The sequence below is a fragment of the Myotis brandtii genome, unplaced genomic scaffold (assembly GCF_000412655.1).
Source record: "Myotis brandtii unplaced genomic scaffold, ASM41265v1 scaffold782, whole genome shotgun sequence".
Taxonomy (NCBI): Eukaryota; Metazoa; Chordata; class Mammalia; order Chiroptera; family Vespertilionidae; genus Myotis; species Myotis brandtii.
The window spans coordinates 1916452-1928590 of NW_005371138.1; the positions used below are offsets into that span (position 1 = coordinate 1916452).

Here is a 12139-nt window from a genome sequence, read left to right on the forward strand (position 1 = left end):
GCTGGCGGGCGACTGAAGCTCCAAACTTCTCCTTTTTTTCTTTTTTTTTTTATTCTGGCATTTATTTACCTTCTATGGCTGTCACTGGAGCTGAGAGCCGGCTTTCTCTCTGAGGCTCGGCTGCTGAAAGTAGGTTTCTGGCCTTTGTTTTCTGTATTTGAAACAATGTTGCGACTCCAGCTCTGAGATCCTGGCTGACTGACAGGAGGTTTCTGGGGTTTTGTTTATCTTCTATAAATGTTACAATGTTTCCAACTGAAGCTCAGAGGCCGGCAAGGCAGGCGGGGAACGTGGGAGTCCTCTGTCACTGAAGGAAGCAAGCCTCCCTGTTCGCATCAGCTGCCTGGCTGCCGGCCGCCATCTTGGCTGACAGTTAATTTGCATATCTCCCTGATTAGTCGTACGCTAATTACCATGTTTCTCTTTTATTAGTGTAGATATTATGAATATATACATGTACACACTTGCACACACATACATAGACACACTACATACATTTATATTCATTTTGTATATTTCACTGTCAATATATATTTCAACTCATGAGTTCACACTATCCTCTTAAACTTTAATACAACACCTTCAATTCCAATACATTTTATCTTTTTCTTTTTCTGTATTTCATACAAAACCTGGTTCTCATTTTCCACAACAATTTTCCACTTATTTGCTCAGTCCTAGCATATTCAACGCATTTTAGAATTGCTAATCCATGCCTCTGCAAAACAAGACTAAGACTTGTTTAGATTTTTGGGTTGTTTTTAACTTGAGTGCATGTAGTCCAGATACTGTGTTAAGAAGTTTCTTGGGTTAGTTCTTTTTACCCTTCTCCCTTCTGTCAGTTATTTTATTCAGTTAAAATAAAAGTATTATTTATTTGTTTCTGTTTCTATTCAATTTGGGGGATTTTTCTGTCCTTGTGGATTTTAGTTATTTGTGGTGTTTTTTTGAGTGTGTAACACATTGAATGTTTCAGAAAAGCAATTCTGTACAAAATGTGTATTCAGAGGAGTATGATTTCCTTGCCTTCACTCCCTTTGTCCTTTCCACTCAGTTTCTCCCTCGTTCTGTAGGTAAACAATCTCATTAGTCTTTAGGTGTTCCTTTTATTCAGAGTACATAAATATATTTTTTCTTAATTCCTTTTCTTTTTTTACCCCAAAGGTATAATACTATACTCTACTGTACTTTGCTAATCATACAACTTGACAGCTGAATCAGACCTTATGGTTGCATTTCTAAGATTATTCTTTCTTCGTTTTTTTTCTTTAGACATTAGATCAGCAACAATTTTTCACAGAGGAAGAACTGAAAGAATATGAAAATCTTATCTCCTTACAAGAAAATGAACTTAAGAAAAAAGCAGATGAACTTCAGAAACAAAAAGAAGAACTACAGCGTCAGCATGACCAACTAGAGGCTCAGAAGCTGGAATATCACCAGGTGGTATTTTGTGAAAGGATTGTGGCATTAAGAAGGATTTTAGGCGCTTTGCTAAAAGCCTGTGTTATAATAATGTTTCAATGCACTATTAGCTATAGTATTTTAAATGTTGGTGTTTTAAAAACTGCTTTGTTGAATATTAATCTAAATTTTAGAATTTGACTATTTCATTTTGGAAAATAATTTTCAGTTAGTTGTGATTTGTTAAAGGTCACACATATCAGAGAAAATCAAGTACTACTTCCTTTTAAAACATTATTTTTCATTCCCCAGGTCATACAGCAGATGGAACAAAAAAAATTACAACAAGAACTTTCTCCATCAGTGCCTGGTGGAGAATCAAAGTTCAAGCCACGTATGTAATTTTGTTTGCTTATTTGTTTGATTAAGGAAATAAATTGAAATCCACATTTATTGCAAGTATGATTTCAAATTATTACTATCTTTGCTATTTTCTATATATTTGTGTAACTACAGCACCTTACATTTCAGAAGGCCTATGAAGTTTTTATGAATCTGTATATTTCAAAAGCTATATAATTTGATAGGCATATTTATGGTGAAGTGATTTATTTGAACATTATTTATCTTTCTTTCTAATCATTTATTGATATTATCAGAGAACATGTCTCTACTGTACTTTGCTAATCATACAACTTGACAGCTGAATCAGACCTTATGGTTGCATTTCTAAGATTATTCTTTCTTCGTTTTTTTTCTTTAGACATTAGATCAGCAACAATTTTTCACAGAGGAAGAACTGAAAGAATATGAAAATCTTATCTCCTTACAAGAAAATGAACTTAAGAAAAAAGCAGATGAACTTCAGAAACAAAAAGAAGAACTACAGCGTCAGCATGACCAACTAGAGGCTCAGAAGCTGGAATATCACCAGGTGGTATTTTGTGAAAGGATTGTGGCATTAAGAAGGATTTTAGGCCCTTTGCTAAAAGCCTGTGTTATAATAATGTTTCAATGCACTATTAGCTATAGTATTTTAAATGTTGGTGTTTTAAAAACTGCTTTGTTGAATATTAATCTAAATTTTAGAATTTGACTATTTCATTTTGGAAAATAATTTTCAGTTAGTTGTGATTTGTTAAAGATCACACATATCAGAGAAAATCAAGTACTACTTCCTTTTAAAACATTATTTTTCATTCCCCAGGTCATACAGCAGATGGAACAAAAAAAATTACAACAAGAACTTTCTCCATCAGTGCCTGGTGGAGAATCAAAGTTCAAGCCACGTATGTAATTTTGTTTGCTTATTTGTTTGATTAAGGAAATAAATTGAAATCCACATTTATTGCAAGTATGATTTCAAATTATTACTATCTTTGCTATTTTCTATATATTTATGGAACTACAGCACCTTACATTTCAGAAGGCCTATAAAGTTTTTATGCATCTGTGTATTTCAAAAGCTATATAATTTGATAGGCATATTTATGGTGAAGTGATTTATTTGAACATTATTTATCTTTCTTTCTAATCATTTATTGATATTATCAGAGAACATGTTTTTAATTTAATTTTTTTCTTAACTGTAGCCTCCATTCTGACAGTTTTGGTTTTACAACATGTGGTAGGGTAAGCATTGCCCAGCCAGAGTATCCATGCCCATAAGACATTCAGGTAAAGGAGACACAAGTTATTTGCATAAGCCTGTCTAAACATTCCGAGGCTCATCATCCCATCAATCCTTCCCTTGGGAGAACAACCTTCATGTTCTCTCAATCTAATTGTTGTTCACACCAGAGCTTCGCCAGTGGATTTTGGTACCACAGTTTGTGAAGCTCCCAGGTCAATGAGTCCAGAAATTTATCTTCTCTACCTCCTGACCGTTTTACCCACTCTGGTGTAAAGACTTTGAATCCCCAATGAGTGGTTGAGGCAAGGGAACCTGGTCCTTTTGTCAGCTTTCATCTTTTTTAAAAAATATTTTTATTGTTGATAGTATTACAGATATCTCCCATTTCCCGCCTTCCCCTCTTCCTCCCAGCCCCTGCCCACCCCTTGAGGTCTTCACTACCCTATTGCTGTGTCCATGGGCTATGTCAGCCTTTAGCTTGATTCATCTCCTTAACCATTGCTCCAAGCAATTAAAAGTCAGATTTCTCCTTATAATCTTTGAATCTTGGCTTTCAAAATGTTCCAAATCAGGATAAATAAAGCAAACTTGTTTGGGGCTCTTTAACCCTGGGGAGTCAGTAGGGGGTTCTTTTGTCATGCACCACCTTGGGTAGCACTGTATTAAACCTTTGTTCAATCCCCATCATTGTCCATTTTATTTACGTCTAACCATCGGGGGTGTGGGTGTTCATATGCTGGGCCAGGACCACTGTGGTTTTGGTCCCAGCATTGGCTCCTTCTTTGGGGTGTTGAGTAGCATGGATTTTGGGCAGCTCTATCAGATGACATTAGCAGAGGCAACGACTGAGGGAATCCTTAGTGGCAAAGCTTTAGGTGTTGGGTTTCGCTCAGTGGATACAGCCTTGGCCTGTGGACTGAAAGGTCCCTGGTTCGATGCTGGTCACGGGCACATGCCGGGGTTGCGGGCTCATCTCTGCTGCGGGGTGTGCAAGAGGCAGCCGGTCAATGATTCTCTCTCAGCGTTGATGTTTTTATCTGTCTCTCCCTTTCCCTTCCTCTCTGGAATCAATAAAATATATATATATATATTATTAAAAAGCTTTAGGTGTCCCTGACAGCCACGAGGGCTGCTTGAGGCCTTGGTGATGAAAGCTGCTGGGGTCTTCTCCTTTTCCTCCAAAGGGGAGAGGTCAGAGCTGAGGGCATCCCATCCCTTTTGGCAGCAAGCTCTGCAGGACTGGGGGATAGGTTGACAAAGGTCAAATGCTGCTGTGCTTTTCTATGTGGCCATCTTTGATTTCTGTGCTCCACTGGGCTGCTGTACCTCCTGCATGTACTCCATAGCTCTCTCAGAGCTATTTTCATCAGTAAGCAGCAGTTAATCATTTTTTTTCTGGCGGACAGAAAAACAGAGGCACAAGCCCCTCCATTGTTCTCGATACTAGAAGTCTTAGGTGGTTCCTGGTCACAGGCATTCACAATGCTGGTACTCATGGTGTTTGTGAAGTAATGCGTATGTTGGTTTCTGCCTCTTTCGCTGAAATTATTTGGTTCTGTGCTTCTAGTGACAGACTTGGCAAGTTTGTAGCTACTGCTTCTTCCTTTTGCTGTGCTGGTTCTTTTGGGTTTTTATTTTAAATATTGATTTTAGAGAGGAATGGAGAGGGAGAGATAGAAACATCAATGATGGGAGAGAATCATTGATAGGCTGCCTCCTGCTCACCCTGCACTGGAGATGAGCCCGCAATCTGGGCATGTGCCTTTGACCAGAGTCGAACCTGGGACCCTTAAGTCCGCAGTCCAATGCTCTATTTGCTGAGCCAAACCAGCTAGGGCTGCTGTGCTGGTTCTTGAACCAAGTCTTTATTACTGATCCAACAAGTAGAGTAGCTGAAGTAAGTTCTGCTGTGGTAACCCAATGTGGGTTCGTGGTCTTTTCAAATGTATCTTTCAGTTTTCTAAGCTGTGCTGAACTAAAGGTTGTGCAGTATTGATGCGCAGACCTTGGCTTGTCTGATCCATCCTATATGGAAGATTTCTGTAGCAGGCCCTTATTCTTTATACAAACACCCCCACTCCCCAAAGCCAGCATGCTACATCATTGCCCAAAATGTGAAGACAAGAGGTCAAACACCCAGATTTCACTTAGGTTTTCAGCATCGGCCATAGTATCTTTTCGAAGTATAATAAATGATCCACTGTGTGTGTTTCTGAGATCCTGAATTTCATCTGTGTCAAACATATGCTTTTAATTGTAATCTATGATTATATAAGTGTATTTAAAAAATAAATATTACGTATGAAAGGAGATTCCTTTAAAATGAGAGTATATATTTTTTTCTTTGAACAGTCATTTGAAGTCTGAAGTCCACCAGAACTTGGAAGAAAACTGTAAAATCAACATCTGTGTCATCTTTTTACTTCCCTTCCCTTTTCTCTACTCAAATATTTTAAGACATAAATGGAATAAAGGAAGATACTTTTTAAATAAGAACACTTTTTTTTTTTGACACCGATATTTAAAGATGGAAGTCCATCAGAACTAGGAAGTAAAACCTCAATATCTGCTCTCACTTTCATACCTCCCCTCTTTTTTCTTTGTTCTCCTTTACTGATTTAATCAAGTAGCCTTAGGGCATAATTTAATGAAAATCTCAGTAACCATATAAGTGAGAAAGCTCTGTTTGTTACTTTTTAAATAAATTGTTCTCACTTACTCATGAAGATAGATATTCTTCTATGGGTGCTTATCATCCCCTCACAATAAAAGTCTCTTTGATACTCACAGTTCTCTTGAGAAGACCATGTATTCCCTGTTTCTTGGTAACTTCTTTCTACTTTCAGAACCCTTAACTGCTAGAAATTCTTCTCCTGAATAGTTTTTGCTACTACTTGAGGTCGTTTTTCATTCATACTTTTGCTTTATACTCTATCATTTCAGATCAGATTTGCTACATATAACCAAAAAACAAAGATAACAGTGATTTAAACTAAATAGGAGTTTTTCCTTTTTATATAAATCTGTAGGCAGGTGGTGTCCAGGTTCCTATCTTTCTGCTCTACTATCCTCAGTACATTGCTTTTATTCTCAAGCTGCTTCATCCTTACCATCCAAGATTGCTTCTGGAGGCAGGTGGGAAGGGCAAGAAAAGATCTTTTGCCACTTGAGGAACTTTCTCAGCTCCCTTGAAGCAGTTTTCCTGGGAACCACACAACATTTGAACTTACATTTCATTGGACCAAACTGAGTTACATGGCCATCTAGCTGCTAGGGAAACTGAGACATCTTTGTGGCAATGTGACCAGCTAAATGTTAGGATACTTGTCCTAGCTGGTTTGGCTCAGTGGATAGAGTGTCAGCCTGTAGACCAAAGGGTCCCGGGTTCAATTCCAGTCAAGGGCAGGTAACTCGGTTGCAGGCTCCTCCATGGCCTGGGCCCTGGTCAGGGCTCCTGCAGGAGTCAACCAATTGATGTGTTTCTCTCACATCGATGTTTCCATCTGTCTTTCCCTCTCTCCCTAAACATCAATGAAAAACTATCCTTGGGTGATGATTAACCAAAACAAATAAATGTTTAATTAAGGAAGGTGAGAAGAGGTAACGTTTCTTAGGCAACTTTTAAAATATATATATATTTTTATTGATTTCAGAGAAGAAGGGATAGGTAAAGAGATAGAAACATCAATGATGAAAGTGAATCATTGATTGCCTCTTGCACGTCCCCCACTGGGATTGAGCCCGCAACCGGGGCATGTGCCCGACAGGGAATGGAACATTGACCTCCTGGTTCATAGGTCGATGCTCAACTACTGAGCCATGCCGGCCGGGCTGGTAAGCAACTTTTAATTTTAATCCAGACAGCCTTGCTGGCTACCTAAATATCTATGTACACTCTTCTAAACATAGAAAATACCCACCTCAAAAGGAAACCATCAAAATCCCACCCATTATTACATATTGCTCAAAGACCATGATATCTCTGGCCACTCAGAAACTAAAAGTCAAGGTGTCTGCCCCATGGGTATCATATGCATAAAGGTGGGATAGGTATAGGATAACTACATAAAATCAATCTTTTTGAAACAGGGGTAAATGGAAAACTAGCAGTTGCTGATCCATAGCAAGGTCTCTCTGCTCTGTCCATAAATATATTCCTTGGTTTTCCCATCAGGCAACTGCTGAGTCACCTTTCTGGGAGTAACTCCCTTGTCTAATGTCCTCAGGGTCTCTTGGTGTTGCCCTCTGGGAAGTCTTTATTGACCGTTACTCTAGGTACATATCAGAAAGGATACACTTCTTGGAGGCTGGATAGTCCTAGCACTTCGGGGGCTCAGGGATTGTTTAGATAGTTACAGGCTATAGCAGGCCAGGTTTAGGGTTTTTATTGATTTAGGGTTTGTTTGTTTGACAAATCAATTTCCTAAAAACTTAGTAATTTTCTGGTCTGTTTTCTTCAATAATTATCATGAGTAACAATAAAGATCTTGCCAAGGCATAGTTTTTATCAGAGAACCCATCTTCACTTGCTGATCTGTGTTCTTTCTTTCCCTTGGGGTCTTAAATGAATGGCTTGGATGGGATGACAACAGTATTTATCTGACCTTTTTCCTCAGGGTGGCTCCCATTACTTGGCAGAAAATTCTTAAGGGAAGATTCTTGAAAAAGGTTAAGGACATTTCAACAGCTTTCTCAGAATCTCTACTTAAGGTGTGTGGCAGTAGTTGACTTTTTCCATTCTTCAAGGCTCCAAATTTGGGACTTTTGTCAATTTTTTTTTTTTAGACAGAACAATTCCCTAAGCAAAGCTATATATACCTTTCCATCTCTGTAGACTTGTAAACCTTATCCCGAGTGGTATTTGTCTTATAGGATTTTGCTGAAAGAGGCAGAGGCAGCCCCACATGCTAGCACTCTGAAGTTCTACCACACTTTCTTTGATACCCTTACTTCAGTTGGCATGAGGGCTCATGGCCTAAAGCCCTACCTCCTCAACTCAGCCCACTTCATATTTGAGATCCTTTTGCTGCTGCACCTCACTTCTAGCTATCAGATTCTGTATAGGTCAAGATTCATGGCTGTAGGTCATAGAATCTTCTTTAGCTACTAAACCGAATGGGATTGATTATGGGAAATAGATAGCTCACAGAATTTTTGAGAGGGCTGAAGAAACAGAACCTAGGCTGAGCTTCTAGGAACTACATCACAAGAGAGGGCTGCCAAAGAAGCTGCTGCTTTTGGAATAATCAAGAAGCTGCCTGCCACTTTGGGAAGCTGCCCGCTGGATTAGAAAGACATGAACAGTTGCCAGCTCCAGAATCACACCACTGCTGCCACGCTTTGTGTGGGACAACTCAGCTCCAAGTGAAAGTCTCAAGTGAGTGCATCTGATTGCTGGACCAATCATACCTGGAATCCTAGCTGCAAGGGAGGCTGGGAAATAATAGTGTTTAACTTTCCTACCTCTGTAGTACAGGAATGCATGTTTCAACTTTTCAAGTGAACTAATCCACTGTAACACCTCATAATTTTACATTGTTTCTCTTAACATTAATACCTTTTAAACTCTTTGTTTTCATTTTACAAGTTTTTAACTAATTATTGGCTATTCCTCCAAATATACTTCAGATTTTTTTCTTATATTATGGGTCCCCAAATTAAGTATAACAATCTAGACATGTTTTGCTTATATTCAGCTTTAAAGACCCCCACAAAAATCACTCAACAGAGTAATGCTACGGTTTGTCAGGGATGGAGAAGAATTCCTCTCTTTGTGGTTAAAATTGTAGGAAACATTTTAAAAAGGTCTGGAATATCTTTTTATTTATTACTGTATGTATGCCCAGAAATTGTGATAAGACAGAGGTTTTCCCAGGATAAACTCTTTTAGATGGTGGACTGTGGTTAAATCAAAAGGTAATTGGAGGAGAACTTGGAGAAATTTCTTAAAATGCTTTTATGAGCATGAATAAATAATGGATGCATATTAATGTAGACATACCTCTTAGTTTCCAGCAAATTATCTATACTAATAAAAGGCTAATATGCTAATTAGACCGGACATATTCTGGACATCCTTCTGTAGAAAGCCATTTTGGCGAGGCCAAGGTAGAAGCAGTTAGCCGCAATCAGGCTGGCAGGGGCAGGGCTGTTAGGGGCGATCAGGCAGGCAGGTGAGCAGTTAGGAGCCAGCAGTCCTAGATGGATAAATCAGAATTGCGAGAGCAGGGGAGAAGTCATTTGAAGGGCCTGGTAATAAGCTCCATGAAGCTGGTGGCTGTGAAACTTTAAGACACCTGACAATGGTGCTATAACTTTCTACATCCCTCAAAGCTTTCTCCAGCGATTAGGGAGATGCATTAGAAATGCAACAATGGAAAAGTTATTACAGAAGTAGGAAGATGGGAGAGTACAGAGAGAAGAAAGAACTTAATTAAAACTCAGATCATCCAGGCAAAAGTATGGAAGAAACAATAAATGATGCTACTTCAGAGATTGCTCAATTTATGTCCTGGTCTGTTTTAAAAAAAATCCCTTTGTTAACAACTGTGAGATAGAAAATATTTGCTGGGGTACACAATGTATTTAAAACTATTATTATTTAAGGACGATATAAAAAAGCTAATGACTTGGACAAGGGCCACGCTTCCGTGGAAGGAAATGAGTCAAGAGTCAGGGATCCTCCTTATGAGTCACAGATTTGTTTCGTGGCCAGAAGCACTCTCCACAGTGCTCAGAAAACACTCCAGGAGTGACTGCCTGCTTGTCCAATTAGTTCTAAAAAAGCTAACATTTCTGCAAATTTAGTTTTGTTTAGGCCAAGATCAACCTTGAATCTCAAGGAACTATACTATGAATATTGAAGAGAGTGAAAATACATACAGAGAGTCTGTTGTATTACTAATTAAGATGTAGATGTGGCTTTATTAAAACAGCATTAATTTCCAAAACATTCCTATAAAAGATAAAATAGAGGCTAAGAATTTTGCTTTCAGGACAACCTTTAGAACCCAGTCAATGCCCAGAGGGACTGTTTCATTCTTTTGTGATGGCTCCGGTGACTTCTGGATAGTTCTATCTGCCCCTCTCTACCCAGTTTCAGGGCCTCAGAATGGAAGCTGAAATACTGGAGGCTGAAATATTGTAGCCAAGGTGGACAAAGGAGCCCCTTTTCCGTGAAGGTGTTTCTTTCTCTGAAGCTGTTAGTCCAGCATCCATCAGCATACATGAAGGTCATAATAAGGCCTCGTGACTTTCAAAGTATCTGTCTATGTACCAATTAACAGGGACTCTAATTGAAATATCACATTTTTTGAATGAACACATGTATGTTTATATATAAGCTTGTGCCTAAAATAGGTCTGGAGGGAAAACCATTAGTTATTTCATGTCTTCTGAAAAACATGTCTTCTGGAATTTAGACATGAAAAACACCTTTTTTAAATTATTAGTTTTCCTTTTCATAAAGGAAACCACTGCTTCTTAATCTATATTTTATCAATATTTATTATGGCTATAAAAACCATTTAGTAATGATGATTTATACATCCTATTTTAAAGTTAGGATTTTATTTGGGTGGCATTTTAAAAAATTTTCTATTTAAATGTTGAATTAAAGATTTAAACTTTTATAAATATGTGGCCCAAAATGTTCTGTTAATTTTAAACTTTTGAAAGAAATTTTATTAGTCTTATGTGTACCTGATTTTTCTTGGCTTTTTAAGATAGTTGGACTGTTTTTTAAACTATAAAGAAATAATTGGATTTTAATTGATAATCAGACACAGAGACTTTATATAAGTTTATTATATTTTAATTTGTTTATTGACTATGTGTTGTGAAAAGTCTTTCAGTGCAATATTTGTTGGAATATTTGTTGAAATATTGTTGCTAAGGTCATTTGTATAGGTTCCTTTTTAATTATATTAAATGTAAAATCAGAACAATATGTAATATTTGTTGCACATTTTTTGGGGCAAAGGGACAAATTTGACAGTATTGAAAGAATGGATTGTTTACAAAACAATAACAATGAATCATTTTCTGTGTCTTACTCATGAAAGTTTGCATTCGAATGTTTACATATTTGTCTATTTGAATTTTTGCTGGCTAAATTCTGTCATTGTCTCTGCAGTGTGAATGTGCCAGCACTTTCTGCTACCCGTTTCACTTTACTTTGTGTGAATTTGAGTAGTAGTAATTAGTAGAAGCCATTTATAATTGAAGTTGATGGTTTTGTAATATATATAGAAGTCTTTTTAGTTATATACCTGGCCTTGAGCTTTTTGTTTAATTTATTGGCAATATTGTGCCAAGGCTCCAAAATAGGCTTATTCCATAGAACAGAATTAAAACTACTAAGTTATCAATATACGTTAATGTTATGTGGCATTGTGATAATAATGCACATTATATTCTGACTAATTTAGGCCTCTTTGAAATAGCCTTCCGGAAAAATTGACAGATACCCAAATGTTAGTTTCTACATTTAACTTTTGTGCTTTATCACAGGAAGTCTGATAGAGAATTGGAATTAATATTGTAATATTTTACTGGTGTTTGAGTTGAATTGTATACTTGTACATACAATTTTAAAGCTTTTAGTAGTGATTAGTTAGCAATTTTTTTGTTGTCTATTATATTGACATTAGGCATGTTTGGAGACTTTCCTATTTTAGCATTTATAAGAAATTATATTTAAATAATTATAATGAAGTTTTAAAATTTTTGAAATACTGAGTTAGCCCAAACATTGTCCATTTGTGTTAATTGTTAGTATAAAAAGTTGCCAAGGAAAATTTATCCTGTACAATTCAGCAATAAGATAATTGTCAACACAGTTAGGAACAACAATGGTAGCATATCTCTATCTCTATCTCTATCTCTATCTCTATCTCTATCTCTATCTCTATCTCTATCTCTATCTCTATCTCTATCTCTATCTCTATCTCTATCTCTATCTCTATCTCTATCTCTATCTCTATCTCTATCTCTATCTCTATCTCTATCTCTATCTCTATCTCTATCTCTATCTCTATCTCTATCTCTATCTCTATCTCTATCTCTATCTCTATCTCTATCTCTATCTCTATCTCTATCTCT

At 37.2% G+C, this 12139-nt stretch overlaps 1 protein-coding gene across 3 annotated transcripts in view; it reads left to right on the forward strand.

Annotated features, from left to right (window-relative positions):
• Positions 1 to 5824, forward strand: part of NUCB2 (nucleobindin 2) — a 43000-nt gene extending 37176 nt beyond the window's left edge. For all 3 annotated transcript variants that reach the window (XM_005883311.2, XM_014530913.1, XM_005883312.2), the window contains 3 exons: positions 1273 to 1443; positions 1717 to 1798; positions 5390 to 5824. In XM_005883311.2, coding sequence (XP_005883373.2) covers positions 1273 to 1443; positions 1717 to 1798; positions 5390 to 5397 — 261 coding nt within the window. In that variant the 3' untranslated portion in view covers positions 5398 to 5824. The remainder of the gene's footprint in view (positions 1 to 1272; positions 1444 to 1716; positions 1799 to 5389) is intronic.
• Positions 5825 to 12139: the final 6315 nt, after the last annotated feature.